This window comes from Ciconia boyciana, chromosome 3 (genome assembly GCF_034638445.1).
Source record: "Ciconia boyciana chromosome 3, ASM3463844v1, whole genome shotgun sequence".
In the NCBI taxonomy this organism is placed as follows: Eukaryota; Metazoa; Chordata; class Aves; order Ciconiiformes; family Ciconiidae; genus Ciconia; species Ciconia boyciana.
The window spans coordinates 8,595,833-8,617,989 of NC_132936.1; the positions used below are offsets into that span (position 1 = coordinate 8,595,833).

Sequence of the window (22,157 nt, forward strand, 5' to 3'; positions counted from 1 at the left end):
GTTAACTCGGTGCTAGCCACGTGGGTCCTGTGCCTATTCAGAAACAATGATGCACATTAGCTTATGATGTGTGTTGTGCAGAAGCTGCTGAATTATTACTAGGGCTGAACCATTGTCTAGAACTATGTTGACTATATTGATGTTATGCTGTGCCTGAGCTTAAAAATGTCCTCAGACTTAGGCTGGATCTCTGTAGATGTCCAGGCAACCCTGGCACAGTTAACTTGTGAACCAGGTAAACCTCATGTGGGCAACCAAGAGTTGACTTTCTCAACATTTTTTTACACTTTCCAGATTCAGGAAATTCCTGTTGATCAATGCAATGTTGTTTGTAATTTGTTTTCAAATATGTTATTTTATAAGTAAAGGTACTTTTGTGGAAAGCTGTACAATATATCCTTTGTATACTTTGTTTTTTTTCTAAGGTGTGTTTTGATAGTATAGGGGGATTGAGCCATCATATCCTTGCACTTAAGGAAATGGTAGTGTTTCCTCTTCTCTATCCAGAAATATTTGAAAAATTCAAAATTCAGCCACCAAGGTAGGTGTATTTACTCTTATTGTTGTATTTTTATTTTATTAAGGTCTGAAGAATGCTTCACTTGAAAACACATAGGAGATTGATTCTTTCCCTGAAGTGTTTACAGCTGAAATAGACTTACATGTTTGCTACCCCACTTGTCTATCAGAATGTAATAAGCGGGATGAAGAGTTACAAAAATGTAGTTTATTTTTCTTGTGGTATGATGGTAAACTTTGTGATTTGGTCAAAAAGAATTCTCAAGTGTTCTATGAAGTAGTGCCTTGCCCTTTCTTCCATTATGTTATCAAATTTTTACTAAATCAAGCTAAATGCTGGTGTTTCTTTTATAGAAGTAATCTTAATAATGTTATATTATGGTTTTAATATTTATTAATCAGGCATCTTGATATGTGATTTAAGTGGGTACACATAATTAAGTAAAGTGAAAATTTGGGGGTGTTTCTGTCACTTAAAGGAAGTATGTCTCTCCAAAGAAGTGACAAAAACTGACTCAAGTATTACCTAAGATTTAATATTTGAGGAGGTATTTAACTAGTTTAAAACAGTTCTTTGGGAGCTTAATATGCCTTTGATTAATGTTCTCTACAAAGCAAAGATTTACTGATTTGGAAGCATAAAACAGATTTTATGAAGTCATGTTGAATATACTAAATAATAATACTAGAATGTAAGTCTTTCTTCTCCGGGCTCCCTGTCTTCATGATAAAATTTGACTTGGAGTTTTTCAGGAGATGTAAAATAAGTTTGTGACTGTGTTGATCCATTTATCTTCAGGGGCTGTTTATTCTATGGTCCTCCTGGAACAGGTAAAACCTTGGTAGCTAGAGCTCTAGCTAATGAATGCAGTCAAGGAGACAAAAAGGTGGCTTTCTTTATGAGGAAAGGAGCAGACTGTCTCAGTAAGTGGGTTGGTGAATCTGAACGTCAGCTTCGACTCCTTTTTGATCAGGTTAGAAAAAAATACATATTTTTCATATAATTTCTCTGTATGTTGGGGTTTTTTTGTGTTCTAGGCAGCCAAAATAATTTGCATTTGAAACTAAATACCTGTAAGTTTCCATAGATCGGGCAGGATTTGTCCAAATTACGTATTTAGATGAAGAAATAGAGGAATGCTGAGAACAGCTTTTCTTGCTCTGAAAACTGAGAGGAAGAAGTCTCTCAACTTGACCACTAATGAAGCAGACAAAGTAGTTTGAGTGAAAATTGATAAAAATATTTAAATAGGCAAGTTTGAATTTGGCTGTCATGTTCAAAGTGAAAGCTACGTAGAGGAGGCTGCAGGATTGCATCTGCTGTGTGTATATTTTAGTATCCTTATTTGGCTTGGAAAATGATGGACAGAAGAGAGTGTCATAAAGCAGTGAAATGTAGTTGCTCAAGCAAAAGCTCTTTTCAGACACAGATGTCTAAACAAACAGGTTGTGAGCACATAAGATACTGTTTTCTGTAACTGAGTACAAGGTGTCTTGGTTTGTCTTGAATCTCTCCGACACACAGTAAAACTAATACTCTGGTGCCATCTTGCTTATTAAAAGGAGAATGCAGTCTTTTTTGCTTTGTCTGAAACGACTGTAGTTGAAAATTCAGTTTTATTTTCAGTCTGTACACTTTTTAACAAAGGTGTCTCAATGTATTTTAGTTTAGCATGTTAACGCTTTGTAATAAAAACAGACTGGTTTCTATGTTGATGAATAAATTATGAATTAACAGTGAATTCAGTTTTTTTTTTTTGCATACCAGGCATACTTGATGAGACCCTCTATAATCTTTTTTGATGAAATAGATGGTTTGGCTCCAGTTCGTTCTAGTAGACAAGATCAGATTCACAGGTAATATTTCTCATATGCTACCATTATCTTTGTATATGCTACATTATCTTGGTAAACTCTTAAGTTTAGTTTTACTCAGTTCCCGAGAAAGTTTTTTGCTTTTGCTTAAGCCCACTTACACTAGAAAGGACATCTTGTTGAGGGTTTTTGGTGTTGAAAATCATCTTCTCAGTTCTTCAAACAGACTGTAATTTGCTGGGAATCAGGCTGTAGTGGAGATTACCCTTCAGCCACATTATTAACATCAAGATTTCCACGGCCTTCCCTTTCGTTGCTGGTTTTGTACTGTAACCAGGTTGTCTGTTACCAGCCCAATAGAATAAACTGTTGAAAAAAAATTTTATTCTAAAATGATGAATTGCAGTGTTCTATGAATGAACGGGACAGCCCTGCCCTTTTGATTCTGGATGGAGTGATGTGCAAGCTTATCTTGACTTGTTATTGTGTCATTTTTTTAAAACTTTTTTTAATAACAATTTACTGCTGGCTGAAATTTCTCCTGGCTCAGTTTTGCTGCACTTTTTATGGCAATGCACTTGTATCTTTCATTTTATAGGTGGTGGCATTTGTGTGTACATCTCCCTCCACTCAACTGAGGGGGACAGGAGGGAAATTTTGGGGCCAGCAGACTAGGAGGTTATGGGAACATGTGGCTTTGTCTTGATGGACCTTTCTTCTGCCTGGTGCTACAGTTGCTCTAAACAGGACGATGCATACACTGTTCATGGATGAGAACTTTTCAGAGCTGCAATAAGTGGCTTCCTGAGTTCACATTCCCCAAAACTTTTAAAGGAGGAAGTTTGAATTTGATGTAATCCTTACTGAAGTCATAATAATAAGTATAATACAGATTATAGCAAAATGTTCCTTCTTGCTTTGAGACTTGAAACAGTTATGCAGCTGGTTTTTTTAACTTAGCTTTTTTTCTTTGAAATTATGAATGTTGAAAAAATAAAAATTCTTGCAGTGTTCCCTATACATTCTTTTTTTGAAAACTCTCTTTTAGCTCTATAGTCTCTACTCTTCTTGCCCTCATGGACGGACTGGATAATAGAGGTGAAATAGTTGTAATTGGTGCTACAAACAGACTGGATTCTATAGATCCTGCACTCAGGAGACCTGGTCGCTTTGACAGGGAATTTCTTTTCAACTTGCCTGATCAAAAGGTAAAACTTACAAAGGGGATTTATTAATAAACATTTCTAGTATATTCAACATTTGAATGGCTGGCAAATGGCTGGTATTTTATGAAATAAAAAATACGCATTCTTACTTGTAAGAATGTCTAATTTTGGGAAGACATTTTTAGTAAAAACACATTGTATACGTAAAGTTGTATTGAACTTCAGATCTTCAGAATATAGTTAAAACTAAACAGAGAGGTAAATTGTTCTCATTAAACTGAGTTGCTTATCTAACAACTGTGGTTTTGTGTGGATTTGTATAGTAAGCCCTAACTGTTGAGGTTTTGGAAGTTACGGTAAGGGAAAATAGCTTTATTATCATGTGGACTGCTAAGCATGTAACAATTGTACATGCAAAGCCAGAAGTTATTATATTGGCACCAGGAACATTTCAGTTCCTTCTTCTAGACTTCTATAAACTCAGCCATAATATTTCATGAATTTATACTTAAAATTAAATTTACTTTGCATATTGATAGGTGCATTTGGATTCTATAGAATTTTAAAATGAAATAGTTTTGGAATTCATGTGTACGTACTATGGTACTCAAGAATAAATTAATTGGTGAGGCATTTGACAGTAGAAGCTGTTAATCATAGGTGCAGCAATTAAAAATTAAATCATAAAATTATGATAATTCCTAATAGAACATGAGTTTTGATCAGTTCATGCATAATAATGTTGTTGATTAAACAGCAATTAGAATGTGTAACTGGTATACTGAAAAAATTACTGCTTATATATGAAATTAAAAAAGAAGGGAAAACCTTTGCTCTTGAGAGACTTTTGAGTGCTAAGTTCTATTTTATGGGTCTCAGCGACATGTCAAAAAAAGGTAAAATAACCATATTCACACGAATAAATATTTTTGTCTAAAATATTATTACATGGATTTGGCTTGCTAATTTTGATCTCTTTTCTTTTTTTTTTCCCCCCTCTCTTTTATTTTTTTTTAACATCAGGCACGAAAGCACATTTTACAAATTCATACCAGGGATTGGAACCCCAAATTGTCAGATCCTTTCTTAGGAGAACTAGCTGAAAAATGTGTTGGTGAGTGTTATGATGTTAGTACTTTTACTATAGATGCTTTCTCTTCTGTGTAAAACTTTGAAAGTATGTTAAATGTATCAGGATATTTTTTTATTTTTACCTTTCTAAACTTCTGTACTTTCAACAACATTCTTTTTTTGTAATAACGAAATATGCTTCTGTCTTACTAAAACACGAAAGGAGTAGGTAGTAGTTGTTTGAAAATACAATCGTGTTTCCTTTCTGTAACATCACTGTCCTTATATAGGATGCATACCCTCAAAGAGAAGCAAAATGAAGTGGGAATTGGAGTCTTTAGGTAGATTTCCCATTAAAATAGTATATTACAGAAGAGATAGGGAGACTTGGGGTTTTTCTCTGTCTACTTATGGAGGGAAAAAAAAATCAGTACTTTTTTTTTTGGGTTTATTTTTTTATTTTTTTTATTTTTACTGACTGGCATGCTCTCCTCTGACAGCAATCCACCAAACTAACCAGCCTTTCTAAAGATGAATTTTTTTCCAGATTGCTAGCACAGAACAACCCCGAAGTGTAGATATTGGGGGTGGGGGGGAAAGCACCACACCATGAGTACATTAAATATACCTTTGGAGTGCCCAAAGACCTGCTGTACTGAATGGAGGATGGTTGTTCAAGATAAACCTGCTGCTTAAAAGCTAATCTGAAATAAACCCAAATATTTTTATAGTGAATTTAACAGACGAAATGACCCTTAAACACACACCACAACCTCTTCTCAACAATTTGTCATGCAAAGATACATCCTCTGTCAGTCATCTGCTTGGACAAGCACTGAAGTTCTCAGAAAAAGGACAGTCTCAAATATCTGTGCATTGGAATCCATCATCAGAGAAATAAGAACTTTAAATTGAACATCAGTCCATTCAGTCAGCTACAGTACATCCGAATTATCCTCTTCATCCACAGGGACATCTATCATCGAAGCAGCATCCCTCCGCTTTTGATGCACAAAGACCTCAACATCTTCTGGTGAGGAGAAAACATAACTATCCAGCAAACTGCAGTTTAAGCTTTGCCGGGTATAAGACAGCATGTGCCAAACCCATTTCATGTAAATTCTGCTTGATTTGTGCAAAGACGTGGTGCTGCTTAGTGGGAGAGAGGGGAATAGATGGGATAAAACCCAGTTGTTTCTTTGAAAATTCACCATATTTTTGCATTGAGAACACAATTACGTATTTTAAAATTTCAGACAACAGGGAAAGCCGTTTGTAGGTTTGATTGGAAGATGTTCTTTGTGCTCAGTAAAACCTGTCAGTTCTGTGGAAAAGTCAGCTAACAAAAAGAAATACCCTTTTCTGTTTTCTTTGGCTTTCCTACTGTCCAACTACTGTGCACTTGATTGTCTCCATTCTGTATCTTGGAATTTAAATGTTTCCATATATCCAAGATTAAAACCTTTTGACTATTACAAGGACTTTTTAAAACAGCTGAAGTAAGACTGGCTTATCTTCTTCATCTTGAGATTGCCTCATCATTTCTATAAGTGAAATCTGCAGCAACTAATTATTTAAACAGACTTTCCAGATTCTTTGTGGCCATTGCAAATTGGACTCATTGGCACACTTGTCACATTGATATGGTATATGCTGGTCTGCTATTTCCTCTTGTGTGCAGGTTTTCTTTAAAAACAAACACACACCCCCACCCCCCTCCCAAACAACACCCCCTCTTCCCCAAGTAAAAGCTACCTAGACTCAACAGGCTTTTCGCACAGCATGGTTTATACCTCTCTCCAGTTCAGCAAACTTGGCAACATTTAACTACAAGTGTATGGATCCTAATGAAGAAAACTGCTGAAATGCTACCAAAGTAAATGACTTTGGGGAAGCACGTGTATGTGCAACTCAGAACTTTTTAAGATCCAGGAGTGTAATTATAAAGAAATTAGAAGGGAAAAGCCTCAGGACTTGCAAAAAATAGGTTATTTCCTGAGGGTTGATTTTTGTCCCAGGTGTTATGGATTACATACCTTTTAGGAGATTTCTATGCATGTGAGAATTAAATCACCCACTTCACTGAATGGCTGTGTGACTGCAATGTGTGTGAGACACAGTGGAGCAGCTTGGGGAGAGCATGGAATTGCTCAGAAGACCACACACTGATGTCTTATTAGTACCTTCCATAAACACAATTAATTATGTTTTTTCCCCTTACTGGAGATGGGCCCCAGATATCCTGAACTTTAGAAATCCTTTCTTATCTCTTGTGCTTATTACATTGTTCTGAATGATAACTTTCTGTAGGTAGAGAGACCGTTGCCTATTAACTCAGCCTTGTAGGAAACAAAACATATTAGCAACTGAAAAAGTGTGAATTCCTCCATCTGTCATCTTGCAGATGAATCTTTTTACAATGTAATAAGGGTTATTTAAATACTGTTAAATAGAATTGTAAAGAAGCAAACCATCATGCTCAAGATGCTTGTTAAAAATACTCTTATTCCGTGCTTATTATTGCAGGAGCATTTTGTGGCAAAATGTTATCTTGTTAGATTTTTCTTTCCCATCCTAATGTAATGATGAAGGGGGAAGTTTTGGCATTAGTGTTCATGTTTTTCACAATTTTTTAAAATAACATAGTAGTTATTTTTCATTTCTGTCATCATTCTGAGTTGTTCGCTAACTCCCTTTCCCTGCAGTCAATTTTAGGAGTTGTAGGGAGTTGCATGACATAAATTGGAAGAAGTGGTCAAGATTGTTCACCTTAACATTTCACCCAGTTCACTAGCAGTTTGTTGTAGGTTTTTGGGGTGGATATTAGACAGAAGAAATTTTAAAGAGGACAATTTCTGCACAGTAGAGGTGGAAGAGTATGGCTTTAAAATTTCAGTGATCAAAGTGCATTCTTTGGAAACCTACATGGGAATCCACTTGTTTGCTGTCCTGCTCTTTGAAAGTTGTACTTTGCAAATGTTTAGCAGAGTGTTGTGGTGATGGGTAGAACAAAGTGGGCTACTTGACAAGAATACTTGTGTTATGCTAAGTTAAGGTGTGCCAGTACATTTTGCCTGCCAAATCCTTTGTGAGATGCTTCAAAAATGGAAGCAAATGCACTGAACCGTGTTTTTATATTATAGTGTCAATTTGGGCAAAAATAAATTCAGGTTATTTACTGTTGGTGTGATACATTTTATTTTGCTTTGACAATACTTTACTCATGTTTTTTTTCCTCTTAATCAGTGTGCATTTACTTCTTAGAAATAAAATGCTTTTTAGTGGTTCACAAGATACAGGATTTTTGCAGTTTTCCTGTCACTGAAATGGATGTACAGTATGCACAAGAGAGTCCCTCAAAAAGAGACACCAATTATTAGTCTTCAAATGTAATTGCTCCTGAGAAATGAAAAGTAGAAATGGAGACTAATTGTGTATCTGATCACCTGAGAATTTAATTTTAAAAATAGGCTACAGGCTATTATTTCCTAATTTTTGCAATTCTTTGGAGATGTACAAGCGGTGATTAAAATGACTGTTAGAAAGTGATATTACAGCATTTATTAATAGAAAAATTGGAAAAGATATAGCTCCTGAGCTGCCGAATCTTTTGTCATGAAGATACTAAACTAGTTTTTAAGGTGACAGGCATTCAGGGTGCTATATATCTTTAGCACATCTTTGATTTAAGCTTTGGTTTAGTGCCCCCCCGAAATTTTTGTTTAATCCAGTATGCTTGTTAGATGAGAAGTGGACCAATTTAAACGGGAATGTGATACCTGGTACTGAAAGAACAAAACAGAATTTTGAGGAAAAGCTTTGGTTTTGATTTCTTTGCACCTGTAGCTACTCTTTAATTGGTTCACATGGTTGATTGGAGTGTGCCTGCATGATTTTGATTTCATGATGAGGGTTAATTAAAAAAAACAAACAAACATAACCTTAGTGCTGAAAATAATTAGTTGCCTATTGATTAATATAATGGATTTGAACATTTTTCAAATGTCATGTATATTTATTTCAAGGTAACTTGTGAATTTGGATTGCTACATACTTTTTAGTTAACAGTCACAGTATGTGCTCATCAAGTTTACACAATTATAGCTACTAACCTTTTTATAAAATTGGAAAGCTTAGTTTAAAAGTTACAGAAGGAATCTGATATTTATGGTGATCTTCCATCAGAGGTGGTGTTTTGTTTTTTAAAAATTATTTTCAAGTATATATGAGAAACTCAGGTGGAATTTGAAGTCTCAGCTGAATTAAGTCATCTTTATAGCTGAAAAGTTGGTGTCTTTTATTATTATCCCCCAAATTTCTCTGTCTGAAAGATGGGGATGGAAAATTGTCTATCTTCTGTATTAATTGCTTCCTTTTTTATTTTTCAACACTGTGTATGGGATCAGCTTTGTTCCTTGTTGCTGTATGGATCTTGTAAAAATATGTTTGCCAGCAGCACTGAAAGAACATCAGAGGATAAAGAGAGAGAAGAAAGGCAGGCTTCAGGTTTGGGACTTGGCGCTGCCAAAAGACCAATAAAAAATAGAGTAGAAGTAGTGCAAATGGTGTGAGACCTGGCAGGGAGGAGGAAGTCTGGTTAAAAAAAAGTTGATTGAGAATAATTTAACTAAAGAATTGGTTAATTAGCTTCTATAAACATTTCGTTGTAACACTGAACTTTTATGTGCAATACCTCAGTGCAACACGTTTCCCTATAGTGACTATAATTCTCTAAAAGAGTTTTCCCACTGGAATAATGTACATTTTTTGAAAGATGGAGCTATGGTGCTACAAAATACAGTGGCATATTAATGTGTCTTGCTGAGAGATACAGAAAAATTTGAAATCTAATTTCTAGCTCTGGGGAAAAACCCCAAACCATTAGTACTGCAAAAGACACAGAGGTATTAAGTCTCTCAGTATTTCATAATTATCAGATCTGTGTTTTTCAGTAATGATGATTAAGCAATTATAGGTAGCCACCTGTAGATATTTATGAAGCTAGGCTAAATTAAAATTCTAATGCTTTTTAATAGTTTTTTCTACTCTTTCGATTATATTGGTAAAATAATGAAACTCTAAAAAGTCTGAAACATTTTTCTTGATAGTAAAAGTTCACATTGTTCCAAGAGTCCACAGTATGCTTTTTTAACAGGGTATTTCATCTCTTCCATATTCTACTCATGAAACATTTTTCTTTATACTGCTCATTTTCTCAGTCTGTAAAAGTTTAAAGTCAGTGATGTTCATCCAGTATAACAAAATTACCTTGCTATTAAAAAATATATTCATGTAGAGATATTAAAGTAAAAAGGAGGAGAGGGGCTAGCCTGTTAAAATTGCACACATACTTCAGACAATATTAAGGAAGAAGAAAGAGCGATGACAGACCTATAACCCTGGGCTGAAAATACACTATGTATCACACTATATAGTGAAAACATAGGTCATTTTAACCTCAACGTGGAATTCATTTCTTACTATATTTCAATATACCTGTACATAATTTCTTTGTACACAACACTGTCACTGGATTATGACCTGATACATTTCGGCAGATGCTTTGTGGAACTTGACAATTAAGTATTACTGATTGTTTTTAGCTTTAGGCATGTTTGAAATATTCTTAGCACAGCAATGCTATTTCATGGATATTTTTGTTTTTGTGTGCACTAGGGTACTGTGGAGCTGACATAAAAGCACTTTGCACTGAGGCTGCCTTGATTGCCCTGAGACGACGCTATCCCCAGATTTATGTGAGCAGTCAGAAACTACAGCTTGATGTTTCCTCAGTAGTTCTCAGCGCGCAGGACTTTTATCATGCAATGCAGAATATTGTGCCTGCTTCCCAACGTGCCGTGACATCTTCAGGACATGCGTTATCTCCTGTGATCAGACCACTGTTGGAACGTACCTTCACTAACCTTCTTGAGGTTTTACACAAAGTGTTTCCTCATGCGGAATTTAGCCAGGGTGACAAAAGTGAAGGTATGTGGCTTGGAGGTGGTTTTTTTGGGTTTTTTTGTTTGTTTTTGCAAATGGTGTTTCAATTCGGAAAGATTTCAACTGGCTTTCTGGTATTGCTGGCCTTAAACATGATGAGTATTTGGTTCAGTGTTGGTAGTACATAAATACAATTTGCTTGGATGTTGTTTAATTATTTGTGCTGATTCCAAGGCGCTGTGGAATTTAATAAACTGACCTATATAGACCAAGATCCCATAGGAGTGAGTGTCATCTGAAAAAAGGAGAACCCCCAAGTAATTTGCAGTCTAAATATGAGAAATTACGGGGCATAATCAGATGCTGGAACAAAAGAAATTAGTGAGGTGATGTTGCTCAGTGTGTTAGGACCTGAAATTGGTGCTCTTGTCCTGAGTGTCAGTTAGCTGTCCCCAATCTTTCGCTTGTTGATGGTGCAGAAGCAGGCTGCAAAGGAGTGCTATGGGGAGCTCGCAGCTCAGCAGGTGAGACTGTGGTTAGCCGAGATACCTGAGCCTATGTAGTGGTCATCTACTGGTTAAGGAGAAAGTCCTGGGGCTTCCCTCCCCTTGAACTGGCCTGATGCACTCCTGATCCTCTGAGTTGATTCTGCTGGCTTAGCAAGTGGAGAACTATTGGCTGTTTTGTTAGCTTTTTGCCAAATTAGTGAGTAAAATCAACTCGCTAAGGGGTCAGATGTATGCCGGAACCCTGCTGCAATGGGAGCAATGTGAGTGCATTGAGGAAGCAGGGAATAAGAAGGAATGCGACTGACTGTTTTGACTGGCAGTGAGTCAATAGGTTCTGGGTTTTTTTTACCCAGCTGTTCTGAGACATACTTTAATAGTTACTCTCGTCATTTCTTGGAAGTTAAATGTTGAGCAAGATATCTTGGTTTTTGATACCTACTTATTCTGGCATACTATTTTCTACTGTTCTTATCTGGGATCGCCACCCCCCCCCCGTCCCCCCCCGTAAACAGTACTCGTGGTTGTGTGTGATTAACTTGAAAACAGCCCAGCCATAAAGCAAATCTGTGACAGCCATGGCTTTCTTTTCATTCCTATTCCAGAGCACGCTTTCAGACTGCAGCCCAGGCAGCTTAAAGCTGATCCTTGTGCTGGCTGCTGCCGGTTCCTCCAGCCCAGCTGTGCATTTTTGCTCTATCCCTTGCACTTACTTTAGTACGTCAGACCCTTTGTTAAACCATTTTAGCCAGCAAACTCATCCAAAAATGATGTATATTTGTTGGGTTAGTTTTCTGCTGACTGTGAGATAGCTGGAGGTTTTAACAAGTGTTGGAGTTGGCACGAGATGGGGCCTTGGAGCGTGTGGTGGTGGGTAGGGGGAAGTGAGCTGGTTTGCAGCTGCAGTTAGATCGTATTAGGCTCCCTCGACCGTATTAGGTTCTCGTAACCAAAGTTGTTTAAGATGCTTAAGTCTCTTTGTATACTGTTAACCTGTTGGTAATGCCCAACTTAGAGATTGTCAGTATTGCTGAAGAATTGAATCAGGTGTCTCTGTGTCTGTTGTAAAGTGCTAGTTCAGAATATTTTCTTTTGTTACATTCTTTACATTCCTATTTATTTCTGTGCATTAGTGCTAACAAAGTGAGTTTGGAAGCATTCATTGAGCTAAATAGTTTTACTATAGATAATTCTGCCTCTATGGTTACTCTTAAAAGTTTGTAGATAATTGATTTTGAAGATATAAGAACTAAGGTTTCTTTTGAAGTTTCTTCTGTACCTTAGTTTTTCTTCTTACCTCTTAAACCCAAGAAAATATTGAATAATAAGCTTAATCTGTGTTAAAAACAGCAAAATCCACTTTCATATACAATGATTTTAAACGTAAATGTAGATTACACACTAAGGCATCAGTTTCTTGAATTCAGAGCCAGGTATATGGCAGATGTTTACTGGCGTACTTAAAATCTGCAAATCTAGTTTTCTATGTGTCTTTGCAGTTCACTAGTGATTCCTGTTTCTCGTAATTCAGTGACTCAGGTGCTCAAGCGATGTCACAGAATGATGCTTGGGATTAAAAGATGGGCTGACTTTTAAAATAATTATATATTTTAGGAAGCGAAAGCTGTGTCCAGTGCATGAGCATAGGACATACTCTATGGGTCTACATTTGGTATAGCAAAAATTCTGCCTGTTTAGGGACTGCAGTGAGCCAAGAATTAGGAGGCCTGTGTCCAGTTGATTTGAATGCTTCTATCCTTGCCCAGAGCTAAATGTCTAGCAGTTTCTGACCTGCTTTTTCTTGCTATCGACTAGCTTTTGGCCACTGGTTGGGGTCTGCAAGCCTTTTTTATCTTTGCCCCCTGAGAAATGATTGTCAGGTGTGTGACTGTGTCATGCCTTGCCAAGGGATGTGATATGTCCTCATCCCATAGCAGCAGAATATTATTCCTTCCCAGCCTACTCTGAATCCAGTTTTACATCACACAGCCAACTAAGGGAACCTTTGCTGTCTCTTAAGCATTTTTCCTGGGATCATATACCTAGACGCATAGCCCTTAGATGGCGTCTCTGTCCAACAGTTAACGCTGCCCTGAAGTTGATTCGTTTGTCCCGGGGTAGTGGTTTGCTCAGTGTAGCCGTACCTGTGCCATGGCTTCATGTAAATCAGGCAAATCATGTGGTGGGTCATATGTTTGAGAATAACACTTGGATCTCTCTATTTCACACTTCCATTTCGCAGCAGTCCATTTTTCTAAGTGGCTGTGGCCAGCTTGAGCTACTGTTAGGCTGTCCGGTGGTTGTCCTGAGCAGCAGCGTGTCGCAGTGACTCTGGGCTGCTCTCAGAAATGCTGCCCATCCATCGCAGAGCATTTTGTTCCTCAGGAGACCTGGCCTCTGCACTGCTCTTACTGTACAGCTGAGTGGCTGTGACCATTTTCATCCCATCGTTGCAGACTGATTTCTCTATGGGAATGAGAATGTGTGGCTTGCTTAGGGTAACATCAACTAAACTCCTTTCCTGGGCCAAATAAAGATCTTGTTTCCCATTATCAAATTGCAGCAGTCTACTCTTAATCCCGTTGCAGCTCTGGTAGCTAATTTAGCTGGACCTGATTTTCAACCATCAACTGGTTGTTTTGGTTTAGTGCCATATTTGTATTTTTTGCAGTTGTTTGTCCCTGCAGTCTGTCTTTTGAATGTAATCAGTCTTTTAGCCTTTTGTTTCTGAATGTCTATATAGAAAGTACTTCAGTTCATTATGCTACTATATTAGCAAAGGAATTAAAATAGATTAAGGTATAGTATATGAACGTGGAAAGAATTGAACTGATTTTCATAAAAAGTAATTTGATACTCTTTGGCAGATTATCAGAGGGTAGAAAACAATTCTTCATAAACATACATTATCTAGGTAGTCGTGCTGAGAATAATTTTGGAAGAAATGTACCTGTAAAAATTTGGGCACTTAGAACAAATAAATAACTACAGAATTCTAGTAGAATAGTCTGAGGAATTATAGATTTTATAACTTTATCCTTGAAAAACCTCTAGCTGTGAAATAAAACCAAAGGAAGCGTTTCATAACAAGTTAAAACATTTGTTGTATTCGTGAAGTTGTTCTGCTTGATGGTTTAAAAAAAAAGATTGTAATTATGATTAGACTTCTGCAATATTTAATTTGTTTTGGTTTTTGAAGTAATAAGTACTTACTATTTGGTGTTCTGATATTTAGACAGTTTTAACTCATTTTTTCTGCACTTGAAAATGTGTTATAATTTACATGAAGAAAATTGTAATGTCTTTTCTTGTTTGTTGTGTGTGTAGTTAGAAGTGATAAGATTCTAATTAATGTATTTCTTGGAACAGATGTACCAAGTCTAATATTAGATGATAGTGAAGATGAGAATGCTTCATCAATTTTTGAGACGAGCTGTCACTCAGGATCACCAAAGAAACAGTCATCAGCTGCTATACATAAACCCTACCTTCATTTTACAATGTGAGTGTTTCTCTAAATGCATATAACCACATAGGTAAAACCATGAAATTCTTACATCAGGAGAGGTAACAAAGATGATCTTTTGCTTTGTGGTGGCAATGGTATTCTGTGATAGAAACATGTAAGTATATGGACAAGAGTTTTAGATATGTGAATGGTCTTAGGAAAGGCTGCATCCTAGATGCACTAATCAGAAATATTTTGCAACAGACTGGTGTAGCTTAGAAGTAAGGATGTTAATAGAAATTCTTAATTGTAACAAGCCATTTTGATTTGAAAGATTAAGAACTGGGAAGAGAGGTATGTAGGAATATTTTGGAGGTATGCTTTGCTTTTTCTTGGTCTAAAGTATTGTTGAGCTTCAGTGTACACAGTGGTTTGGATGCATTATATAATTAATGCATTCAGCATTTTTAACATCTTTTTTTTCATGGAAGGGTTTGGGAAAATGGGAGTTTAGAAAGTGTGTGAAATTTGGATGAGTCTTCCCTGTATGAATTGGACTGGCTACAGTTATTAACAGTAATAAACTAACATTTCTTTGTTTTGTATTAAGAATAGTTTTAGACTACTTTATGTGGTGGGTTCTGCAGGGAGTTTGCTAAATAAAGAAAATGAGGTTAGGAAAACTGTTCAGTAGTAGTACTGTTTAGTAGAGCCATCTTGTGGAAAACTGCTAAAATTTTTGTGCTAAAGAGTGATGCCAGAACAGCATTTTATGGAAATTTAAGCTTGAAAATAAGAATTTAAGTTCAAATAGTTTGAGGTACATAGTCAAATATTTTAATGCCAAATTTAAGCTTTTGTTGTGAGGGTGGGAGGGGGAACCCAAACCCAAACAACAGTATTTGTTTGTGTGTCTAAATTGTGTGTCTAAATAAAATAATCTCGAAGAGCATGTTTATTTTTATGAAGTATGTAAGCCTCCCTTAATCTGTCTTTCTGAGCATTTTTGATTGCTATCTGTCTGTGTAACTTCCATCAGAACTGAAAAGCCAAAGGTCAGCAATGTTCATAGCTGTTACAAAATATTTAACCTGAAATAAAACCAGCCAGTCTTGTTTCACTGCCTGAGCTGATTGATGTGCAGATAAAAATGCCTTAATGAGACAAAATGCAAATTAATTTAAAAACTTTCTTGTTTCATAATCAATTTTCTATAAATGGAAAAGACTTTTAATGGAAAAACCTAATGTTTCTCTCCATGTCTCACTCGTCCCCCAAACAAACAAACAAAAACCCAAAAATCCTTGCATTGACTCCTTAGGATTTCTTCTCAGCAGTGAAAACAAAGAATAAGTTTACCTTTGCAGTTTTTCCTTTAAAAATCTTTCTTCTATCTGGAAATCTACTGAATAGAAGCATATAAAGATGCTAAAATAAAAGTTGCATAGTGATATTAATCCTACTGCAGGTCTTATTTCTTAAACAAACAAAATATTGAAATGTTAGGTGGTTCTTGGAAATCTTGGGTAGCACATTAAGGATGAATGTATTGACCTGGGATTCCTGAGGCTATGAAAGAGATGCTTTGGTAGTTAGGACTGAACTAGGAATGATTAAATAGATATCTTCACTGGAAGTCCACTAAGTCTTTTTATATGATCAAGGAATTGTTTTTAAATAAACTGCTTATAATCAAAGCTTTCATGAATTTGATATGTGCATAGCTTTGCACAGATGAGTTTGAATTAAATTGTTGTGAAATCAAAGAATAGACAAAGCTCGAGTTATTGAGACTTGGAGTAGTTTTGAGGTATACTAGAGTTAGTTGAATCTTTTAAGGGCATTGTAGGAAACTATTAACCATTACTGAAGGTCTTTTGGATTCTAAAAAAACCTTATTTTATATATCCATCCATTAATAACATCAGCATGTTAATTGTATTTTGTAACTGTTGTTTTGCTGCAGGTCAGCTTATCACCAGCCAACCTCTTACAGACCAAGATTACTGCTATCTGGAGAGAGAGGTTCGGGTCAGACTTCGCACCTTGCTCCAGCACTATTGCACACTCTTGAAAAATTCTCTGTACACAGGCTAGATCTGCCAGCACTTTATTCAGTCAGTGCCAAAACGCCTGAAGAATCGTGTGCACAGGTGACATTTCAGATTCTCTTGTAATTAGTAAATTATGTAATTCTGGAACAGGATTAGTTGCATCAATATAAAGGCAGCTAACTGGAATGTAACTTAAAAGCCAGGTTTTTATAGGCTCCTCCTATTTTCGTGTTTAAAGGGGTCTCTAGAGGGTGATTGAGATCTCTCTGCTGACTAGTGAGAGTAATTACATTTTTAACTTGCCCCCTCAGTCACATACCTAATGTCAAGTAAGCTTAATCTGGGTATTCTGTTCCTGATTTTCATTTTATTAGCTCGTGTATGAATTGGTGTGCTGTGGTTCTAGGTTCGTTTACTTAGTTTAAAACATTTTAGGTTTCAGAACAGTTTGTGGTGCATTTTGCATGGTCTTAGCAAGTTTTTAAAATATATATGACAAATAGTTGTTTTGTAGTCTCCCTAGCACATTGATGCAAAATAATTGAATGGTACAGCTAACAGTCACAAACACTTGTTTAGAAAGCCTTTATCATTAGATAATTTTATTTTACTGGAACATTTGTATATAAAATACCACAAACACGAGTCATTTCCTAGTCCACAAGAATTTTATTACTCACAAGTGATAATAACAATTAGTTTCTTAGTTTAAATACTACTGTTTCTTTTCATTAGATCTTTCGTGAAGCTCGAAGAACAGTACCAAGTATTGTTTACATGCCTCATATTGGTGATTGGTGGGAAGCTGTCAGTGAAACTGTGAGAGCTACTTTTCTAACTTTGCTGCAAGATATACCATCTTTCTCCCCTATATTTCTACTGTCTACCTCTGAGTCCATGTATAGCGAATTGCCTGAAGAGGTAAGTTTATTGTGGAAGGAGGCGTTGTTAGGGAGGTATGTGCTCTTCAGAATGTTTTGATCATGTAAAAACAGTGTGTTTTGCACTGATTTTCTAACTTAATTTTAAATATGTCAAACTGAAAAATTAATATTAATTAAATGTTTGTAGTTTTCTTTAATGAGGGATGTACGTCCATATTATCAGTTTTCATAATCGCCATGCTACTTTGCTGAGAAGACAAAATTGTTCATTTTGTCATTTGTTCATTTTGACAAATTATGCCAGTGTAATTAAATGCAGATTTAGTCTAAAGGCCTGACTTTTAGCTGTATATCCTCTGAGGTTCAGGATGGGGGAGGGAGTTCCTATTTTTTTCCTCAACATTTTTTTTTTTTCCCTCCTGCCTGTTCTCTTCTTTTCACTGCTGAGATGGCCATTGTTAGGATCATGGGATACTACAAGTTTAGTTACTACAGAAAATTCAGTGAGAATTACAAGTATTTGTTTTTCCTAGGCTATGAACATCACTTTTGGTGGAGTTTACTATCTTCTCTCCTGTGGCTAATTTTGAAAAGTTTGTGACTAGTGTTTTAATATAGTCATTAATCATATATTTTTGAGTGGGGGCTCAATTTTCATATGGCTTTGTGGTTTTGGTTTTTTGTTTTTTGTTTTTTTTTTTTTAGGTGAAATGTATTTTCAGAATCCAGTATGAAGAGGTTTTTTATATTCAAAGACCAAGTGAAGACGACAGATTGCGATTTTTCAAAGGGTTAATTCTTGATGAGGCAGCAATGCCCCCACCAAGAAGGAAACAGGCTGGTAAACTAAGTTACAGTAAAACCAATAATAATGTGATCTGAATGTTTTTTTTGGTGATATTTTCCTTTTTCAAAAGGTGTGGGTACATGACAGTTGGTGTAATTAGCATTTGACAGTGTTAATCAGTGCCCAGTATAAATGTCGTGCATTACAGTTATCAGTTTTGCAAAATGGAGAGCTGTGGGGTTAAGAATGCAGTGATAGATCGATGAGGCAGATTAAATATATAATGAAATTTGCAGTGGCATAATCCCAAGAGCCACTGTGGTGTTAATATTTCCATTGTCTGACTTCTTTTTTTTTTTTTTTTTTCCCTAGCTCTTCGTGCTCTGGAAGTTCTTCCTCTTGCACTGCCGTGTCCTGCCCGTGAGCTGTCAGAAGCAGAAAAACAGCGAATGGAGGACCAGGAAGAGAACACTTTGAGAGAGCTGCGGTTGTTTCTCAGGGATGTTACCAAGAGACTGGCCACAGACAAACGCTTTAACATCTTCAGCAAACCGGTGGATATTGAAGAGGTCTTGTTTCAGTAATGTGCAAACAATGAAGTTGAAACTATTAGAAAAAGAATATAAATTAAAAAAAGGAAATGGATAAGTTAATAAGAAAAATAAGTGTTTGATCCATGATCTTTCCAATCTAAAATGCTGATTTTTAGCTGGTGAGATAGTCACAGCCTCATCTGTGATGCAGGGAGTTGGAACATGTTCTTTGGCTATACCAGTGACCTACTGAAAAACCTTGTGCATTCCTGTCAATTTTATAACTGAATTCAACATTTAAAAATGCCACCACTCCTATCCGTACCAGTGCTCCTGAAATATTTGAAACCATAAATATAATTCTTTAATAAAAGCTTTTACAACATTGTAATCCTATACGCATGCTAATATTGGGAAAGTGATCTGTGTTCTATAATGTATTCAGCATTAATGGTATTGTTGAATAATTTCAGCAGTAATGCTTGTGGATGCCATTAATCACAGATGGTAGCACATTATAAGGCATTAACTGGTCGATTATGGAGTGTGCACACCTAACTGAGACAGTTCGATCTGCAAATCTATTTTCAGGTGCTATTATATGAATAGGATTGTGTTCAGCCTGACTTTGAGATCAGATGTTGGCCCACTTGCAAGCTTTGCAAGCTTGCTAATTAAAAAAACCCCACTTAATTGCTTCTAAAGAGAAGCATCTCTTTTGGAAGTCATTAAGAGATGAATATGGGACATTAAAAATACAGCATTGTAAAAAGCAGATTTGCAGTGTAAATTCCATGCGGGATGGAACAGGTATCTTTTATGGGCCCATGCAGTCCTTTCTTAATTTGAGTTTTCCATAGTGTTCTGTAGCTGACTTTTTGAAAGACTGACTAGAGCTCTTTAACGTGGCAGCTTAACAGCGTGAGCATGGTCTGAGCAGTAACTTTGATTTTTTTTTTTTTTTTTTTTTTAAATGAAACTGCTTGGGAGGTCCAGTATTGTAGGAAACCCTTCATACTTGTAGTAAAGGCAGTTTCTTTCCCCAAAGAACTTGCGGTCTAAACTTACATGAATAAGGGCACATAAAGAAAAAACAATTTACCTTCCTTGTTTTGTAGATGGAGAATCAAAATGTGAATTTGTTATTTAAAGACTTGACAAAATCCCTGCTAATATATCACAGCACTATAAATCAAATGTAATCCTTTTCGTCCCACATGGTGCCTTTAAGCACAGGACTGTCCTTTCCTTTCCTAGAACAGCCTCTCTGCTTGACTTCCTGAGAAAATGTGTTAAGTTAGTTCCACTCCTACATGTGTTGCAGAGAATGCTGCTCTGTGATAAGTCAAGGATTTTCCTGACTAATTCAGCAGCAATGTTTACAGTTTCCAGTGAAGATTCTTTCTGATCATGTGCTAACCAGAAAAGGAAGCCCGTGGCTTGGCTTTCCAATCACTGAACCAATTCTCATAATGGTTCCATAGAGGGAGACAAAAAGAGAATTTTTGCCATTTTAATTTTTCATCATAAATTTCAATGCGTATGTTTAAGGAATTAGGTGATAGACTGCTGTCCACTGAAGTAATGCATTAATGTTACTTTATGTTGTAATAAATTTTTGTATGAATGTCTACAGATACTTTATTTAAAAAAAAGTTCTTACAGAGCCATTATGGCTTGATCTGAATAGGTATTTAACTCTTCAGTATTTTGGCAGCTACCATCATATGTAGGTGATTTCAAAAGAAAAAACGCAATACTGTTTCTGAGGCTGCCAGTATTTTTAATTGATCGTAATCTTAATCACATTGAAACATTCAAGTATAGGGTTTTTCTCCTTGAAGTAAATAACAAATTCATAGATTTTTTTTTTTTATGAACTTTGTTACAGCAGCTGTGCTGATGTATTTGACTATCAAGGTTGAGCCCCTTATGGTATCATTGTGTTAAATACTTTTTAGTGTACTCTAGTGGTTGCTCAGTCTCCAGTTACGAGCTAAGCTCATAGTAGGCTGTGAACTCTGACACAAGGCTGTCTCTTTAGACTGCCCTTCTGTACAGTCAATCTAATGTCTTCAATCGATAAAACCTGACTTTTTTTGTTGAACGAGTGATTGAAGAAACTATTCAATAGAAGAAATTTAAAAGCTGATAATTTGACTGTTCAGTTTAATGAGAACTTTACCTACAAGGCGAACAAAATACAGCTTCCCTAGTTTTTCCTAGAGTTTTGAGTTAGGCTGGTTGTTTTTGCCTTTCTAACCCAAGGCAGTGTTATAACACTATTAAAAAAAAAAATCAGTCTAAATAAAATTAAAAAATACATTTATGTTAAAATGTTTTGCCTCAAAAAAACCATTAAATTAATTTTGAAAGATAAACTGGTGAGCTACTGAAGAAAAAGTAGCTTTGAAAGTCCTGTGTTTTATTTAGTCTGATAAAACTTCCTTTTTCAACATAAATTTGTTTAGAAATCAAAATGTTTAGTTAATGTATTAGAGCTAAGCATGTGGAATGAATACGAGTATAAAGATGTGTCATTGGCAGTGTTCAAATGGAATGCATATGGTCCTGTGTCATTTCTATATGCTGTTTGTTTATAGGTTTCAGATTACCTTGAAGTTATCAAAGAGCCAATGGACCTATCAACAGTAATAACCAAAATTGATAAACACAACTACTTAACAGCCAAGGATTTCCTAACAGATATTGACCTGATCTGCAGCAATGCATTGGAGTACAATCCAGACAAAGATCCTGGAGGTAAGGACCTACTTTGTGTTGGTCTACCTAAACCCAAAAGCCTGGTATTTAATCACGTATTTGGTTACTATTCAGGCATTTAAATAAACTGCATGCTATGTGATAATTAGGATAAGCAAGTCCCGAGGGTCTGTGCTTTTAGCATTCTGAGGCATGTGGTGCACTACGGGGACATTGTAAGAGCAGGAGAACTACAGCATTCAGAGTTGTTTTCTAATAAATTAGGTTTTGTAGTTCCTTTTCAAATTTGATAGCTCCTTTTCAGTGAATAGAATTTGTATATGCAACAAAACCCCAACGTAATTTGGAGAGCTCTGTAGAGAATCCTGCATGCAGTCTGGCAGTGGCCTGCTTTATTTCCACATTGGCTTAGAACATGAAATTCACACATAGAAATTAAGAACTATATATTTGGGGACAGAAATAAAACAGGACAAATCATAGAATCATAGAATGGTTTGGGTTGGAAGGGACCTTAAAGATAATCTAGTTCCAAGACCTCTGCCATGGGCAGGGACACTCTCCACTAGACCAGGTTGGTCAAAGCCCCATCCAACCTGGGCTTAAATACTTCCAGGGATGGGGCATCCACAGCTTCTCTGGGCAACATGTTCCAGTGCTTCACGACCCTCATAGTGAAGAATTTCTTCCTTAGATCTAATCTAAGC

The 22,157-nt window shown here is 36.2% G+C and overlaps 1 protein-coding gene across 4 annotated transcripts in view; it reads left to right on the plus strand.

The window, feature by feature from the left end:
* The window catches only part of ATAD2B (ATPase family AAA domain containing 2B), an 81,874-nt gene that overhangs the window by 29,664 nt on the left and 30,053 nt on the right, over window positions 1-22,157 (plus strand). For 3 of the 4 annotated variants that reach the window (XM_072858429.1, XM_072858427.1, XM_072858426.1), the window contains exons 11-22: window positions 426-541; window positions 1,319-1,493; window positions 2,288-2,376; window positions 3,383-3,542; window positions 4,524-4,614; window positions 10,248-10,559; window positions 14,390-14,522; window positions 16,435-16,621; window positions 17,258-17,443; window positions 18,112-18,247; window positions 18,566-18,762; window positions 21,330-21,489. In XM_072858429.1, the coding sequence (XP_072714530.1) occupies window positions 426-541; window positions 1,319-1,493; window positions 2,288-2,376; window positions 3,383-3,542; window positions 4,524-4,614; window positions 10,248-10,559; window positions 14,390-14,522; window positions 16,435-16,621; window positions 17,258-17,443; window positions 18,112-18,247; window positions 18,566-18,762; window positions 21,330-21,489 (1,942 nt within the window). The remainder of the gene's footprint in view (window positions 1-425; window positions 542-1,318; window positions 1,494-2,287; window positions 2,377-3,382; window positions 3,543-4,523; window positions 4,615-10,247; window positions 10,560-14,389; window positions 14,523-16,434; window positions 16,622-17,257; window positions 17,444-18,111; window positions 18,248-18,565; window positions 18,763-21,329; window positions 21,490-22,157) is intronic. The other variant, XM_072858428.1, reaches the window with a different exon arrangement.